General features: G+C 39.1%; 1 protein-coding gene across 2 annotated transcripts in view; it reads right to left on the bottom strand.

The window, feature by feature from the left end:
* Positions 1-545: 545 nt before the first annotated feature.
* Positions 546-18,806, bottom strand: part of stim2b (stromal interaction molecule 2b) — a 48,751-nt gene continuing 30,490 nt past the window's right edge. Inside the window, exons 2-13 of one of the 2 annotated variants that reach the window (XM_036596157.1) lie at positions 17,120-17,250; positions 14,723-14,773; positions 8,609-8,720; positions 7,794-7,905; positions 7,184-7,299; positions 6,410-6,587; positions 5,915-6,092; positions 4,744-4,905; positions 3,817-3,917; positions 3,254-3,492; positions 2,603-2,786; positions 546-2,114 (exon numbers count right to left, since the gene is read on the bottom strand). In XM_036596157.1, the coding sequence (XP_036452050.1) occupies positions 1,601-2,114; positions 2,603-2,786; positions 3,254-3,492; positions 3,817-3,917; positions 4,744-4,905; positions 5,915-6,092; positions 6,410-6,587; positions 7,184-7,299; positions 7,794-7,905; positions 8,609-8,720; positions 14,723-14,773; positions 17,120-17,250 (2,078 nt within the window). In that variant the 3' untranslated portion in view covers positions 546-1,600. The remainder of the gene's footprint in view (positions 2,115-2,602; positions 2,787-3,253; positions 3,493-3,816; positions 3,918-4,743; positions 4,906-5,914; positions 6,093-6,409; positions 6,588-7,183; positions 7,300-7,793; positions 7,906-8,608; positions 8,721-14,722; positions 14,774-17,119; positions 17,251-18,806) is intronic. The other variant, XM_036596158.1, reaches the window with a different exon arrangement.

Below are 18,806 nucleotides of genomic sequence, written 5' to 3'. Positions count from 1 at the left end.
ATGCCTTTGAAAAACGATCTGGTCATTTATTTTCACTGATCTAAACCACCAGGACACTTTAGCTGCACAGAACATACTGCAATTTTCTCAGATGACAAATCACACTCTGGGAAACTCACAGCACAGACAATGAGGGATTTACTCTGCTGCAGCCTAACAGCTTTTTGAGGCCCCATAATAACACAGTGTTTTGACAGTAAAAGTGAGTAAAATATTGTGTGTACGTATTATTTAATATTATTTGTTACTTTTTCTGATGTTGTTTTCTGGCTGTAAACTAGGATCAGAAGAACTTTTCTACTTCTAAAAGTACCAGGTCTAGAGCCAGCTGCTCCTGGGTAATACCCAGTCACTTTAGCTTGGTTGTTACACTGCAGCAAGTCACACTGAAGCAAGCTGAAGTTTGCCAATACATTGACGATTATTATTTTCAGGTTCCATGCTCTCGAACTAAAGTAGAATAAGTAGAAGGTGAAGAGTCATGGGATAGGTAAAGCTAGCATTACAGTGTGTACCTGTGAGCTTCTTAACAAACTTCTCTCACGCAAAAGACAATGTGGGCATGCTCCTGTACACACCCATACAGTAAGCTGGTTAAAGGTAAGTCCTAAAGTCCTTATTAATGCTTTGTCAGTTTCCTAACACCACAATTATGGCCTTATAAGCATTTTCACTGGGTTACATGTCAATTATAGACGATATCTGATTATATACCCCTATCGCCCAGGCCAAGCAGGTAATCTGTTTTTGCTTGTAAAAACACCATATAACATTACCATAAATTTAAAATAAATGAATGCAGTAACACGTTTTTTTTTTAGTTTTTAAAAAAGCAATTATTCTGTGATCTAGTTTGATTCCAGGTGTCTCCTTGATGCCCCAGCAATCACACAGATTTATTAAATTCCATTAGTAGCACACCTGATTTAACATAAAGAAGGACTGATTAGCCAAGCCAGGTATTGGATGATGATTACGATTTATACTGGGACACCACAAGGAGAGATTTGGAAATAGTTAAACAAACACACTGACATGCATAACACCTTTATTTGTTACAACATTATTTGAACTTATTCTACTATTAATGCTTTTATCAGCAAATAAACGCTCCCGGTCCAGATAAACAGCTTTTTGCATATCATTTTCAAAACTTTTGCACAGTACTATATGTTTGGACAACTACTGTTTTACAGTATATCTCATATATTCAAGAAGAAGAGTCTGACTGAAGTAGAATCTATTTGGGTGCTTCACTCTGAAAGCCAACTTTGAAAGCACAATGTAGCAAGAAGTGAACAATTTTTCTTCCCAGGTCAAAACAGTGAATTGGCCATGTTTGTTAAAATGACCAATATGAGGACTTTTGAATGATGATAACATGCCAGGCTTTGAGTGGACTAAAAAAGGCATCATATCCAACCCAGGATAGCACCTAGACGGAGCTACATTCCATTTTAATAAAAAAAGAAAAGAACAGGACAGAACATTTTGGCTTCTGGTTGACAATCCATTACATTGTTTAAATTTGTTTTAAGGCTTTTCATGTCTCCCTCTTCTTTTTCCCTTATTTTCTCTCTCTCTTTTTCTCTCTTTCCCTTCACAGCTTTTTGCTCTTCTTGAATATGTTCTTGATCTTGGTGCGCTTCTTCTCACCGTTGTCAGAGTCCGGAGAGGAGGGGGAGTGGAGGGGTTTGGCCTGCTTGCTGGCCTTCTCCTTCGTGTCTAGAGAGCTTATTGAGGGGTAACGTCCCTCTGGGGGTGTCCCGCCAGCAGGCAACTGGCCCAGGCTGTAAGACTTCTCCAGCATGCCATTATAGGCTGCTGTCTTGGTGCCGGGATGAAAGGTCAAACTCTGGGATTCGGGGATAGCGGAGGAGCGAGTTAGGTCAGGGGAGCCCTTGCGGACAGAGATGGAGTCGGCGGAGGAGGAGCTGGGTGGAGGTGAGATGTCCAAGGTGACGGCCTGCGCCTCCTGGGCCAACAGGAGGAGCTCCTCGCGAGAGATTTTTCGTGGTGGTGTATCTGCTCCCACAGTGCCGGGGCTGGAGAGCTGTTTCCTGCCTAGAGAGGAACTGAGCGAGTCCGAGTCTGAACATGTGTCCTGAGAGTCTCTGTGGGCCAGAATAAGAATAAACCATCTTTCATGTCAATAAATCCACATTACATCCATCGTATGAGCTGTACATTTACCTGCTCATGATCTGTAATACAGGAATGGCTCTATATGTTCAACAGCACACTGCCCTTCAAACGTTTGGGCACACAGTACCTTCATCTCTCTGAATAATGTCAGTTTCATATAAAATATTTTCTTTGCTATTTTTCCCTAAACAAAAAAATAGCAACAAGAGGATAAAATGCACAAGGCATGGCATCCTTCTCTAAAACTGTCACCCTGTCATACTGAGTTTTCCTCAAAATAAAGCTAGTCTACAACTTTGCAAAGCATGCTTATTTGTATTAAAACATTTTGAAAAGTCACTAGTTGTCCCCAAACTTTTAACAGGTAGTGCCTTTGCAGGGATGCTTACAGGATGATTATAAGAATCACCCAAAAGAAAAAATAACAATGTGGAAAAAAGTTAAACTTATTCTGTACCCTTTTCTGTCCACAGTAAAGAAGATGTGTTCATCGTCTGCCTCTGATCTATAGACCCCTGGTGCAGAGGCCATGGAGAGCAGGTCAGGGTCGGGCGAGAGCAGAGAGGGCTGCTGAGACAGGAGGCTCCGCCGAGAGCGACACAGACTGCTGCTGCGTGTCAGAGACGGACGAATCAATGTGGCTGCAGGGGAAAGAGAGGGAGAATGCTGTAATGCTGAATTTGAGAATGCTGTAATAACATATTTTAAATACTTTAAATAATGCTTGTTACATTAAATAATGCTTGTTAAATCCTCAGTAAGTCTCGATTTATTATTACTCTTTTGCCATACTATTTAAATATAAGTGTGTAGTTATATAGTTAATTACTAGATTCCGGTCTAAACTACAGAAAAATAGCATAAATATCTGTTTGCTGTTTAACTGAGCTAAGAGATAGTAAACAATACAATAAATAATTAATATAAAATTACATGCCTCACTGGCAATAACAGGAAGAAAATAATAGTAAAATTAGATTTTCACAATAATAATTATAAAACTAACCATACTGAACAGCACATATAAACAGTATACATATTTAGTATTTCAAATTTCGAATTAGCTCCTAACATCAGCCCAGGCACAGCGACACAGTGAAGTGCTCACAGTTGAACTGTGTGACGATGGGTGGTGTGTCCTCATCCAGGTCATCCACTCCTCCTGCAATGGGGTAGGGGGGCAGGGAGACGCGGGGCATCACCACCCAGCTGTGGTCTGAGTACAGAGAGGCGGTCAGGCTGGGCAGGCCTGAGTTCTGTACTACAGGGAAACCACACAGCTTCTCAATCTGCTGCCAGCGATGCAGACGCTCGCGCAGACATGCCGTCACCTCCGACAGGGCCTTTCTGTACAACACGCACAGCAAAACAACACAGTCATCAGTAAAAATAAAACCCTCACATTAAATATCAAGTACATACACTCAGTACAGGTGCCAAAAAAGGAGAGATGTCATAGAACAACCATTTTTGGCTCTATAAGAATTCTTCAATGGGGAACTTTAAAGACCTGTTTCAGCAAATGAGTGTGAAGAACATATTTAAAGTTTAAAGAACCTCCACATAATGTAAAAGTTCTATTCACATTACATGTTTTTCAGAGAACAATACATTCAAGCCAACAAAAATGTAGGAGCCTTTATTTGAAAGTGTTTGTGCATGCATGCTTACTTGGCTTCAAGTATCTTATGGTCAACCTCATCCAGCGATGAACTGTGAGCTACATGGAGAGTACCGAGCACAGAACCTCTCTTCTTTTTTATCTTTTCTGCCTGAAATACACACACACACAAACATATTCTTGATATTTATGCTTTAAATGGTGTCAGACTCTAGTGCTTCCCAACTGGCATCCAATTATTTCAAACTCAAATTGCATACACTATAGAAACAATGTCTTCAAAAGCATTACAATAAATCTAATCTCTGAATAATATGCGGATAACAGATATACTGGATAATGGAATGTAAGCAGATCTGCGGTATAGAAATTTCGAGAGTATTCTTTGTCTGTGTCTTATAGCAGCACTTGCTAATTGCTCTGTATAATTGCTTGATGACTCAATCCAAATGCAAATGACAAAAGGCAAAAACAAACTATGTGATTAAAAAGTAATTTACCCGCATCATTAAAAAGCCAAATTAGTGGAAGCAAAAAAAAAAAAAATCTGCTTAATTTTGTTGGTGCGTGCATGTGTTGGATCTATATATTTCTTGATGAATAATGTGCTTGGACTAAATTGGAAAAATTGCTCAATTCTGCACTAAAAATGTGTGTGACCCAGCTAGATACCTGTCAGCAGACAGTTCTTGCTGAACATTTATCCATTTATAACACACACAAATATATAAATTACAGAGAAAATAATTTAACTGTATAAAATGGCCCAAAATCTCAGCCCTAAGCTTTACTACTGCATTAATTTTGACTCTTCACAAACAGCCCATTTAATCTGGGCACTAGGCTTTATCTCTATCCCTGAAATGAGAGTTTAGATTCTATTTACAAACAGCTGAATAGTCAGCTGAATTTGGTAGAATGGGAGAAAGAAAACCTTTAAAAGGTAAACTTCTTTGAGATTGCCTTGTGCTGCTCACCTCTTCTTTGGCGATGGTGAGCTGTAGCTCAGCGTTCTGTTTTTTAATGTTGTAGTACTGGACTTCCACCTCGTGCGTGAGCTGCAGCCACATCTGTAAGGCTTCAGGCACTGACCACTCCGACTGCAACTCTTTCTCTGCTCGCTTTAAAGCCATACGCACCTACCGACACACAAAAACACAGAATTACAACTTCGTTCCACACAAAACCACATCAGTGTCCAGCCCAATATGTCCTTGATGGAATACCACCCTGTTTTTACATTTTGTTTAATGATTTCTCACTTGTAGCTCTTCGAAATGGAAAAATTCAGATTCCAACTCCTCTCACTCACATACAGTGGAAGCTCTCAAGACGAACTGAAGCTTTCCACTTTGGTATTGCTTTTGTTAGGGTGCTTTCTCACCAGCTTGTCCGGGCAGAATACTGTGACTTTTCAGTTTGACCCAAACCAAAATAGCAGGTGTGAATGGTGCCTTGGACCATGGATCATGTTTATTTGCAGCGTGTTTTTTGGATGGTTTGGACTTTCGGACCAATTACAGGAAGTTGAGTCAGTCTACAGTCAGCCATTAAACAACAGAAGAAAAATCGGGAAAGAAGTGAAAATGAGCCATGGTAGATGTAATTTGGCCTGACAAACAGGTCAAAAGGCAACTTAAAAAAACAAATAAAAATGCTGAAACTTCTACCTTATTTTCTGACAGGATGAGAGACAAAGATATGAATTTTTCTCCATTCAAACAGAAAGGGCTAGGCATAACGCTGTCTATGTAAGGAGCTAAAGGTAGTGCTTTAAAAGCCTTTTAAAAGCTGCATTTGAACGAGATAGCTACAAGACAAATCAAAAGGGTCAAAACAGCAAAAAAAAAGAAAACCCTAAAAAATATATGATGTAAATGGAATGTAGAGCAATTATTAAAAAACTTTAGACTTCTATGGTTTACAGGCAAATGAACATCATCATCATGTGAAAAAGCAAGACAAGAGAAATTCATAATAGAACACAGGAGTAATGCTTTCGGAATGTACAAGAAACTCTACATTCTGTGTTACAATATACAATATTCCTCATGTCCACAGACAAGAACAACTGGTTGCACTGGTGCTGATATATTTTGAGAGTAATCTCTGCAGAACTGTGTAACACCAGAATAACAACATTCGTACCTGCACCAGTTCCTCCTCTGCGTACTTCAGCCGACTGAGTTCACACTCTGCTCCCTCCCGCAGCTCTCGCAGTCTGTGAGCTTCTCTCTTCGCTCCGCTAATCTCATCTCGCATCTTTTGCTCCAGGTTCTGCTTCTCCACTGCAACCGTGCGGTTCTCCTCCTGCGCCTTCTCCAGTCTATAACAAGCATGCACAGAACAGGGCTAGAACCAACTCTGCAGCATTGCAACTAACACAACTAACTGTGTTTATCATCAGAAATCCCAGTAATCTCTGTTTTTATTTGTGTTTACACAATATCATCCAAACTATACAGCTTACAGCTGTGTGTAAAATGCTATTAATTTTGAAGTAATTGTGAAGGAAACCCACTGCAAAAAATGGGAAATCTGCCGTTTTCTAACATATTACTTCTATTAATACCCTGTAGGTGTTTTGTTACAGCAAAATAAAGTCATTGTAATGGCCGTTTCTCTTGCTGGCTCTCTCTGTACCTGCTCTGCAGCTCCATCAGGCTCTGTTCAGCACTCTGAAGACTCTCCAGGTCCTTCATCATTTGAGAGATGTGGACTTTGGAGGATTTGTTCTGCATGTAGGCAAACCAGCAGCCTCCCACGCCAATGATGATAGACACCATCAGGACAAAGTCCTTCAGCCAGTTATGCTGCGGTCCTGCAGGCAGAAACAGATACGCTTTATGTTTTTAATTTTATAGCTCTTGTTAACGCACTGGCTCAAATCATTTTAAACACTAAACCAACAAGATGAAACAGATATAGCAAAACTAGAGGATCACACCCATGCAAATCAATAGATTCATTTTAAGAGATATTATTTATCAGTGTTTTCGGTAGGACTTTCTTTTGAGCAACCTCTATGGATGCTTTATAGATGCTCACCCTGATGCTGAGAGACCTCCAAAAAAGGCTGAAATAGCACTTTATAGCTACTGGGAAAAGGAGTTAAACCTAATCTGTGAGAAACTATAAAGTATTATCATTTCAAAATTGAATGTGTACACCTGTGACACACACCTCACACATACAGTGGTATGCAAAAGTTTGCGCGCCCCTGGTCAAATGACGTTTTATTGATTTCCCAAGTCAAAATACATGAACATATCCTCTACAGAGAACACACTCCCACACATTTTAATGCACAACAAGGAATTAGGAAATAAACAAAACATGTAATTTAACCAGGGGTGTTCCAACTTTTGCATATGACTGTAAAAATACACACTCACAACTAGGCCCACAAGCACTTACGTAGTGGCGGTCCAAAGAGCACAGCATCCAGCGCTTTTAGATTTAGTTTCTGTTTATGTCGTTGATCTAATATCTTTAATTGCGACGACATAAATGACGGTTCATTAGCTGCAATTCTGTAGCAGAGAGCGAGACAGAAAGAGAACATACGTGAACGAGAGAGAGAGAGAGAGAGAGAGAGAGAGAGAGAGAGAGAGAGAGAGAGAGAGGACATTTTAAGATGAAATCACAGTCATGGATCCAAGCAAGTTTAAATAGAAAGTACAAAATGGCTGAAAGACTATACGTGCACTGCCCATACAGCATAACTGAGGGGGAAAGGTGATCTACAGATGTGACATCATTTCATGAGTCAGCAAGTGGAGGCTGGAGTGAGGAAACCTGATCTTCTAAACCCAGCTTCACCCCTTGCTTCACAGGCACCACCTGTATCAACACAGGACTACCACAGGGGGGCAGTGCTGCTCTAACAATAACTTGGTCATTTCCCCTTAATACCCCTTTGATATTTAGTTAATTTAACTACCTTTTGTTTTATTGAATACATGTTTTCTTGATATAAAGTGATGTGCATGTTATGAAAATTTATAGGCCAAGCATTTGTGCTTACCGAGGTAGCGTATTGCCATCAACCCTGAACTCCCTGAAGTTTGTCTCATACTGCGGAAGCTCTACGGATTCCTTCAGCCACTGTACTGCATCATCCATTGTCCAGTTATGGACTGAGAGAAAAAGAAAGAGATAGAGAGAAATAAATAAGGAAAAATGGAAATCTCAACTAATAAAATCAATGTGTTTCAATGTATTGTATGTGCATCTGTCAATGGATTTTGTATACATCAGGAACCTCATACATGAAAAATATATATGTGTGTGTCAATTATAAAAAATGCAGAAAATAACACTTAATTCCAAATGTTAAATAATCCTATCCAAAAGCAAGCATATATTATATATATGTTTTAATTTTGACCCACATTATTTGACTTGGTGTCAACACCAAATTTACATCAGGTTCCATCGAACAGCTCATTATGAAGAGATGAGAATACATCAAGTCTGTTCAGACTACATTACGCTACACTGTTTCAGCCCTTACTCAGACTCAGTGACCCAGTGTCTTGTCAGGTTGTGTAACACAATCCACGCTAATGCTGTCATCCCTGATTAGCTATTTTGGAGGTTTCATACGCTCTTTGTTTCAAGCTGTGAATGTCTGAGGCAAATTCTGTTCACTCAAATAACACAACAACACAAAAGACTCAAATAACACAACTACAGCCACACTCACAGTTAAGACCATGTTTGTGCGTTTGGCATATTGGACAGTAACCATTGTTTATTGTTTCAGCCTGAAAACGTCAGGACTGTTTGTCAATAAAATACATTTTTTGAATAAAATGCATCTGTCCATGTCCTTCTCACCTTCAGATATTTTCCAGCCTTTCCACAGCTCCTCCACAGTGATGTGCTGGTCCTCTCGGTGCAGGTTGCTGTGTTTGTTCGTCTGCTGCTGCTTCATGTCCTCTATAATGAACTGAAAAAGCACAAGACACCATCTAATCAGACATATGTGCTATGGGTGCAAAAATGCATCAATGCATTATGATGCATCACTGAGTTTGAGATTTAGCTGCACTCATCATAAAATATAAGGTATGTGCTCATTTTTTGATCAAAATAAAATTGTCAGGCATTCTCAAAGTGTCAGAATGTCCTTAAAAAAATCTATGCAGTATTCTCTCAATAGATTCCAAAACTGCACCTAAAATGCTGAATTTGTGTGTGTCCTTCGTGGAGGTAAAAAAATGTAAAAGTTGTTTTATTGTCTATATTCAACATAGTATTTATTTAGTGTACTTTTAAAGATAATTTTCAATAATCTTTAAAAGTACACTAATACCAACATAATTGAATTAAATCATGGTGAAATTTAAGCTGCAATTATTTTCTAAGGAAATGGAGCCGAATCAAATCATTGTGAGATTTACAGTCATATCGCCAAAACCGCACCAATAACTGCTCGTGGCCTGACCGGGATTAGAACTCATGATCTTACCAATGAAAGGGCAAAACTATAGATAGATGTGCCGTCGGGGAGCCCAGAATTTGATTACAGTAGTGTGAAAAAATTAGGCACCTGCTTTAAAATGACGTGTTGCAAAAAAGTTAGCACATCCTTCACAGAGGACACACTTCTGCACATTTTAATGCACAAATATTGTATGGTTGCTGAATTTAACATACTGGAAAAAAATCAAACATAAAATGTGGCTTGTGCAAAAGTTATGGCACATTTTACATTTTATGCTCTTCATCAAAAAAATTTAACTCAATCTGCACTCAAATTAGTGGACAAATGCCATATTTCAGTGTGTTCTATGTAAAGAATCAACCAAACACATGATTTGACCAAGGGTGTTTAAAAAGATGACTGTATGCGTAAAATGGCAAATCTCAACAAAAACCATAGCATGAGAGTAACAAGCTATAACACAAAAAAATACGTTTTAGAAAAAGAAGTAATAAAAACATAAGAAAATTAAGAGGAGATAAAACAAAGAGAATTAGAGATAAGAAACCAAAACTGCAAACAATAATGGGTGGCTCCACCTTTAGTGCTACAATATTTATATTACACTGTGAGTTTCTGCTGTTTGAGTTTGAGAACTGGGACAATTGAGAACCAACAGTCATAGCAGTAAAGCACTAAAACTATTAGAGTATAAAATTAATATAAAATATGAATATAAAATCAATAATTATCAATTGTCACGATTTGTAGCTTCCTTTAATTGGTATCAGCCACAAAGCTTTCATACTGGCCAGGCCTTATTTCCTATATGCTTGCCAGTGTCAGAATGTCCTTAATGAAATCTATACAGTTTTCTCTCATTAGGTTCCAAAATTGTACCTAAAATGCTTAATTTGTGTGTATCCTGCATGCAGAAGAGCAAGTGCACTTGATAAGCCTGATTGTAGAATGTAACACAGCAGCTATGATGTTTAACGTTTTTTATATATCATATTTGAACAGAACAATAAATAATGCCTAATCGTTCTTCACCCACATCAGATCAGAAACTCAAACCTCTATTAGCACGCCAAACACTTTGCATTTCCGCCCAAAAGCAATATAAAACCATAAAACTGTTCAAGCAGGTCGGATAAGGCAGAAGGTAGCTGTCATATGAGCTCCACAGTGTTTGTCTACTGGGGAAGGATGTAAATTAACATCATAAACTGTGCTGCACTCTGTGTGTGTTACATACATTCACAGTCCCTCATGCACAAAACAGGTATGTTTAACCACTGTTTCAGCATGCACACTTACAAAAGCTCTATGGATGAGCTGGCTTCACATGAACATCACTAACAAGCACACACACTCACATTCGCAGAATCACACAAAGAGGTGCTTGTTCTACGTGCATTGCAGATGTTTTTGAGAGTGTGTCTGTTTTCTGGCAGAACAATGGGATTTTAACATGAGCTACGGCTTTGGATGATTTGGTCTGCATGTGTGCATGTAGTTTACTCTGGCTGAAATTTGTTTGCTAGAAATCAACCCGCAGATGTGCCTGTCTGTCCGTCTGCACACTGACATGTCTGTCTGCCTGCAAATGACAGTAAACATCATCTCATGTCTTCTTGTTTGTGCCTTTGTGGTTATTAGCATGTTCTTGTACAGTTTAACTCTGTGTTACCCAAAGTCAAAGTTTTGGCTTTGTCTCATTTAACTCATTACGCTCTGGAACTGAGTGTCTCGCTGGCAATCCGTTCGGGGAATCTGGCGATGGCGCCCACTGACACAGTAGACTTTGACACAGTAGAAATGGCTACATTTTTGGGGTGACATTAAAGGGTTAAATTCTAAAAAGGTTTAACTGGGCAGGAAGTAGAGCTGGGCGATATGGCCAAAAACGTCATCGCGATAAACAAAATTCATATAGTTCGATATCGATACATATCGCGATAAATGTCAAATCATTATCTCTTTCACGTTTGAAGGCTGATTTTGCTCCTGGGTGGTTAATTGTGGTTTTAAACTATCACTTATGGTCCGATCATGACAAACACTAGGAAAACAGTGGAACATTTCACTAATCTGTCACGGGAGAGTGGGAGAAAGTGTCTGAGCTGTTTTTATCAGCTGGAAAAGCACAGCTGCAATTTTTGTAATAGTCATGATTTGAGAAAGAAAACAGATTATTTTTAGCTGTCTGGTGACGAGCGCTCGGCTACCCTGTTACAAATGCTAAACAAGTGGCCAACAACAGTGCTAAACTCTTTAGTTTCTCAACAACGTCAACTCGGTTCGGTAGGTCACTGCTGTCACTTCTACCACATCCATGTCAGAGCATATCACAGTATTCAGACACCAGCTAGCAACAGCTGGACTTCTCTATGCTACCGTAGTAGTTTAAGGGGTGAACCGCAGTATATCTGACGTTTGCTGTGTAAAACCATTATCTGCAGTGTGAATCTCTCACACCAGTCACAGAGTCCTCCTTTTAGGCATGTTTAAACTGAAAGCGGTGATTTTGTGTCATGTTTGATCTACCGTATCATCAATTCACCGTGTTGTGCCGGAGTGCCGGAGCGCTGTTTCAATTGGCCAGCAGCTAAAAAACAGCTAGCCTGGAAAGCCAGCACTCTCCTGCTCTCCAATGCCTCACAGCTTCCTCAGTTTACTGTCGAACATGAACCCACTTCTTTCTTTCACTTTCATTGCTCGAGAATGCACTAATACTAAAATATGACGGTTTGGCGCTGTAACACGGCGCTGTAGACGTGATTTAACACCGCTGAAGTTGTTAGAATGTACGGAAAGAGATGAGTTCACTGTAGGACAGTACAGTTACACCACTGACCTCGTCACCCACACTCAGTCACAGGAGAACAGATCGCCAGTCGCTCCACTCAAACAGGGACTGTATAACTCCGCGTTTCAGCCGTTGCTAAAGTATATCTGGCGACCCTTTTTTTACTTGTGGCCCCCTCCCTCTATAATCATGTAGAAAAACTCGGAAGTGCACCCTCTCCTGGCGACAGCAGAGTAGTGTCCCTTTCCTTGCTGTAGAAAACACCACCAGGGCTTTCGGTAAAACGTGGAAGTGTGAGAATGGTGTATTATATCGAAAATTTATCAAACCTGTCTTATCGCTCTATCGAGGAAAAGTTATATAGCGATACTTATCGTTATCGTTTTATCGCCCAGCCCTAGCAGGAAGCATGTCTAAAAAAGGCAGTAAAATTCATTAGCTTGTGGAATGAGCGCTTTCTGTGTATATTCTTAAGTATACTTCCATTTATGCATTTGCTTGCCCCGAAATGGTAGTTTTGCAACACAAAAAAGAAACATAAATTTTCAGCTTTGTCAGATCATCATCTTTACATACGAAACCAAACACCACAACAGTATTGAGAATTCATGTTATTAAATGAGTACATTTAAAAAACAGAAACAGCCATTTTTCAACCTCAGGACTGAAGTGTTGTGCTCTGTAAAAATGATTTGGTCACTTCCAAAAGTCAGTAACCTGGTTGCCTAAAAATTTTGAGTTCACTGAACTTCTAATAGCAAGTTAACAGAACAGACTTATTGTTCATTAACTACTACAAATTATTTGTTACTATTAATTATTGAGTAACTGCTGCTAAAGTAATCTGTAAGATATGTAGTTATGTTAGTGAGAAACTCAAGTTTGCACCCACATACAGGTCTTGCATTTTAAGGGGTCAAAGCTTGATTTGCTTATGAAGGAAGAGATATTTTCAAAGATATGTAGGTATACTTGGAACCCTGACACACACCACACGCACACACACACACACACACACACACACACACACACACAGAGGAATGTGCTGTGGTATGAAAGATGACACCAAGTAGCACTGGCAGTAGAAGAGCAAAATGCTTCTATGTCCTATGAGGCCACTTCTTAAGAGTCAATTCCAAAGGCAAAGAGTTATACATACACACAGTGGACACACACACACACACACACACACACACACACACACACACACACACACACCACACACACACACTGGTATGTGGGGGTGACGGTGGAATGTCTTGTAAAGTCACTTGCTGGCAAATTCAAATAGCCAAAGACTGCACCTGCTGTGCCCAGCAACCATCCATAACAACTCACTTCAAAAAATAACACTAATCTCACCGCATACACGCACATAAAAGCACAACACTGCACTACATGCACAGTTAGGCAGAAAAAAATACTTTGCCTGACATTAAAATTCTACAAATAAATTAGGGTCGGGATGATTTTTCACATACAACACTGGGCTCAGGTTGGGCTTGGGACAGGTTTGGGTTGGGCTCAGGGCGGGTTCGGCTTTTCGAACAAGAAATTTTTAATATTATATATTTGTTATTTTAAGGAATCAACCTACGTAATTTCACACCCACTCGTGTATTTTCTCTCTCTCTCATAACGCTACAGTCTACAACTGCATTCGGAACAGCTCCAGATTTTGTGGAGTGGGTGACTGCACCCCTGAATGAAACCATGGATGATGAGAGAGATGTGTTGGTTGGTGAAAGTTCACAGTGGATCTTTGCTCTTGCTTGTTAAGTTCAACCAAAATGTGTAAAGCACATCTGCAGTAGCAGCAATAGCGAGAGAAACCTTAGCGCAGTGGGCCAAACAGTTGATCAGAAGAGAGTGGATTCTGTTCCCTGCCAGGCACAATCGTCAATTACACAAAAATCTACCGATAATACGTACTGTTAATGTATTACAGATATGTAAAGTACCAGTTTATCCCAGCAAGACATTTTCTGTTGTCCTACTCATGTGTTTTGTAACACAGTAAAGTGCTATAAAACTGTGTTTGTGATAATCCATCTCAGTTAGTTAGTACATGAGAGTTCAGGGCAGGTCTGGGCATCAAATGTAGCAGTCAGGGCTGGTCGAGCCAGTTTAGGCTTCAGTTTCATGGCCATGCAGACCTCTAGTTTAGCAGCAGCAGCCTACAGTTGGGGCTTTACCTGCTTAAACCTTAAGCAGTGCACTCTGAAATGAAAGCTAAGCTAAACAGAGGGCAACCAGTCAAGAAGAGGAGGGGTTCTCACAGTAGGAGTACACTGTGTCACTTTTCAGAAAGGACAGGACATGTCCTACTTGCTGGTGTGTGTGTGTGTGTGTGTGTGTGTGTGTGTGTGTGCAACTAAGCAAAGTGAGAATTTTACACATCAGCCCCATCATCAAACACACACATGCAGTTGTGATGTCCAATAATCCATTAAGCTATGCTTACTAGCTGCCCCTCAATATGTTTGGAAATGCATATTCAAGACCTGGAAAATATCAAAGCACCAGCCAAACTCCATGTTCCCTAAGCCTCAATATGATGATTTCATTCTGTTTGCACATCATATCAAGTCAACTGGCCATACACGTCCTGTCAAAAGTTCAGGGACACCATGCCTTTTCTGAGTAATGCTCGCTTTTCACTGTTCCTTTTCAAAAACTACCTGAAAATATTTGTTAATATAAAATTACTTACTAACACTTTGGGTTTATTAAAACTCAGCTTCATCTTCATCAAAGAGTCCTCCTAGGTATAAAGAGTAGATTTTGTGCATATATAGATTTGACAGTTTTCTTTAAATGTTATTAAAAAGGGCACTATACAGGCACATTTTTGTCTCCCAAGATAGAAAAAACGTAAATGTACATTCAAATGTGCAACAGTGGTCCTTATTATTATTTACTAATATAAAGAATTAATATTAACGTCTTCTATACAACAATAAAATAAAATGCCTCGAGTCAACATAATGGAGTCAATGCACCTTAAAAAACAGTACAATCAGCACACTATAAATATGATACAATTATATTCTCAAGCTAAATGTGCTAAGGACATACACTTCAGGGTACCACCCTGGTGACAAACGTTTCCAAACTATTATTAAAAGCAGATACTTAAAAAACCTTTTGCCCCAAAGGTGGTTCAAACAGCTGAAAGCTTTGAGTGCTGTCATCACAACAAGGAGATAAAATGTGGGGTATTGCGTAATTTCCTAAACTTGTGCTTCCTCAGTTGTTTCTTCAGTTTTGCATGGTAAATTTATTTTTTGAAAAATAAATGGCAAGATCTAAACAGTTCTCTATATAATGTTCAAAGAAAACATGGTTATTTATTAAAAATAGAATGCTATAAGACTCAACTGCTCTTCCATAATATATCCACACCTGCAGTAGTCACTCCTCTTTTAATGTTAAAAGATGTCTTCACACAGACTCAATTATCCACAATTCTGCCCTTCCTCCATTATGTTTTCATGACCCTGTTAGTAGTGCTTTGCGTTTTAAAGCTTATATTGTTTTTCTCTATGTTCTTATTGTCTTTGCCCAATGTATTTTATATGATAGAACTTTCTCTTGTAAAGCATCATTGACTGTGAGAAAGGCATAATTTAAATAAAACTAGACATCATCGAAAGTTTGATGGACAGAGTTGGACGACTCTGTGTAGTTAAAAGACTCCTTCCGTTATGAGAGTTTGAACCAACATGTAAGGCATAAGGAGAAAAACATTTCCTGTGATTGTGTTAATGCAGATGGTTCAGGCTGCGTTCACCAGAACACTCTTGTATCTAAAAAAAAAACCCACACCTCTTTCCATTGGTTTTAATGAGAATGATGCACTGATTGACAGCAGATGCCAATACATAGCAACGCCTGAAAGTTATGCTTCATTGTCTGTTAAAGTTGAATGTTTGACAGAGCATACTCTGACGGATCCATGTATCAACCAATTGGATGTGGTGTGGGGTGGGGCTTCAGTTAGTCACATCGATTTTAAACAAAATGGAGGAAAAGCTAAACTAGCTGACTCGCTGTAATATTCAGTTCTGCAGATATAGTAGGGAGGTAGCTGGTTTGATTAAAACTCATCTTTTTTGCTTGCTTTTATGAAAAAGCAGCTGCCAGTTTTTGCCTATGAGTGTTCATGTTTGGATGAGTTTCCCGCTCAAATCTACAGTGAGGTTCAAAAGTCCACACTGAAAATCTGGGAATTTTTTTTCATTTAAACTTAGAAAACAAACAACTGAACATTTCAGAATGTTAAAATATCTAAAACAAAGAAAAGTTATGACAAGCCAAAGGAAAAGGAAATGTTTATAGTTCTGCATTATTTCTAGATCACTACTCAAATTTAAGCAAATTTGCAACACAGACCATGTTGAGGCCATCTTTTTTTTTTTTGGTCTTATCTGTTACAGTGAGGCTCACGTTCACACGACTCTCAGGAGCATTTGATCTAATCATCAGAGGCTTTTGCACAAACATGTGGAGTCTGTGGCAGCTCGAGACTTGCTGTCATTAAAGCAAAAGAAGAACATATTTAAATTCTGAAATTTTTAGGATTTCTTATAATTCACATGAAAAAATGTTCATGTTCATTCATGTTAAAATATTCTACTTTGCATTCAAATTGTTATGCTGATAATAGAATTTGTAATGAAAATCGTTCTATTAAATTATACAGGAATGCAAACTAGTAGCATTTTCACTAGTAGTCTGACTTATGGACCCCACACACACCCAAAACAGACTAGCAATGCATGCCAATGTGTTTTTTATTTTGACTGCTGTAAAAATGTCTTGTGAACATGGCCTTAGCTCACAAGCCTACAGGGAAAGTCCAAACTCATAACTCTTGTACTACATGGTTGGATTATCCATGTCATAACCTCTGGCAATGTCTACGCATTCCACCTCTCCACCTGTTCGCTCTTACAGGTGCCTTTAGAGCGTAATTATAGAGCAAGGTAGAGAGAAAAATGTGAGAATGTCCACATTCTGTGATAAAGGAGTGTTGTTTTAGGCTTAAGTTTCAGCGAGACACCAAAACAAGATTGTGGGTGTTAGCTGCTCGAACTGGCTGGCTGACCTCCACGCTCTCGTTCACTTCGATGCCGCCATCGTTGTCATCGTCCAGCTGCTTGTGAATGTGCCGCAGCGCCTCGAGGCTGAAACGGTCCGCTTCGTTCATGCAGGGAGGAATCACTGTCAGACACGGGTCTGAAACAATAAGAGAGAGACAGAGAGAGAGAGACAGAGAGAGAGAGAGAGAGAGAGAGAGAGAGAGAGATGGCACAGTTATAGAAAGCTTAGTTTCAAAGTCATGTATTAGGTACTGGGTACCTGTTTACACTCAAAGAATGCTGAAAAGTGCCTCTGTGTGTGTGTGTGTGTGTGTGTGTGTGTGTGTGTGTGTGTGTGTGTGAGAGAGAGAGTGTTTGAAGCTGGATTCTTTTACAGCCATGAGCTCTGACAGGTCTTGACACGCTTATTGAGTTGCAGACTGTTGATATGGCAAATGGTGCTGGAATTTGATTGGAAGACAGCCTGGTCTTATTTAAGAGGAGAGGATGTGAAGGAGGACCCAAGGGAGGAACCTAACCACATTTAACATGATATACGTGGTAAAGACACCTGACTGGGTGTAATTATCCATCAGACTGTAAAGATCCAAAAAAAAACATTTCAACATAGAAATAAGTGCTTTCAGCTCTGAAAACCTACAGCTGATTTCGTGGTACACAAATGACAAGGCAAATTGTTGTAAATGAAATGAAAATCAGACATACATGTGCACTTATTCAAAAGAGCAAGCCTATGGAGTAGGAGAAAAGACTGAACATTAGAGGGTGATGAAAAGTTACATTTCAAACTGAGAAGCAAGGCATCCTGTGAAAAAAAAAGAGCAGATGAATGTTGTGTAAATAACTCCTTAATTTTGCATAGTGCCTTGCGTGTGATTCCCTCTTACATAATCATTTTTGCATAGTACAAGTCCTCCAAACTCATTTCCATGGGACACTATTTACATAACAATCACCTAGACTAAAACATAGGTAGAACACAACATGACACATTCGTAAAGCCAGGCTTGTGCAGTCAGCAGAGTTCAGAAGTTCTAAAGTGTTTAAATCTGAAGTTATAAAGTGTTTAAATCAGAAAGGATAAAGTGTATGAAGTTGAAGTTGTGAAGTCAGCACAGGTCCAGAAATCTTAAGTTATAAAGTGTTAACATTTAACATTATAAAGTGTTTTAAATAAAAAAAAATTATAAAGTGTTTTTAAATCAAACATGATAAAGGGTCTAAATTTGGAGTTTGACGGTGTCTTAACTTTTGTGAAGTCAGAATAAATCTATAAATCTTAAGTGTTTAAATGTGCAGTTATGAGATGTTTAAATCTGAAGCTATAAAGTATAAGTAATAAGTATAACTAGTAAAAAGTACATGCCAGCATTATATCTCAAGTTACATATGAAGTGAGCATAAATAAATCTGTAAACCTAAAGAGTAAAAGGGTAGAAAAGAGTATTCAAAGTTTTGTGCAGCCTTAATGAACTGTATAATTTCTTCACTGACTGAATGCTGTACGACACTTTGCCAGTGAATGCATATTCAGCCAGGCAGAACAGATGAAGTTGCTGCTTTGTCCAGTGTCTGCTATCTGAGCGACTCAGCAGCAGAGAGAACCATGGAACAGGAAGTGACACACATGGGAAGACACGTCAAACAAAACCAAGCACCAAAAACAGAGAAGGGAAAATAAGAGGGCTAAAA

This window comes from Colossoma macropomum, unplaced genomic scaffold, assembly GCF_904425465.1.
Source record: "Colossoma macropomum unplaced genomic scaffold, Colossoma_macropomum, whole genome shotgun sequence".
NCBI lineage: Eukaryota > Metazoa > Chordata > Actinopteri > Characiformes > Serrasalmidae > Colossoma > Colossoma macropomum.
This window is presented reverse-complemented; position numbering and strand designations above follow the sequence as displayed.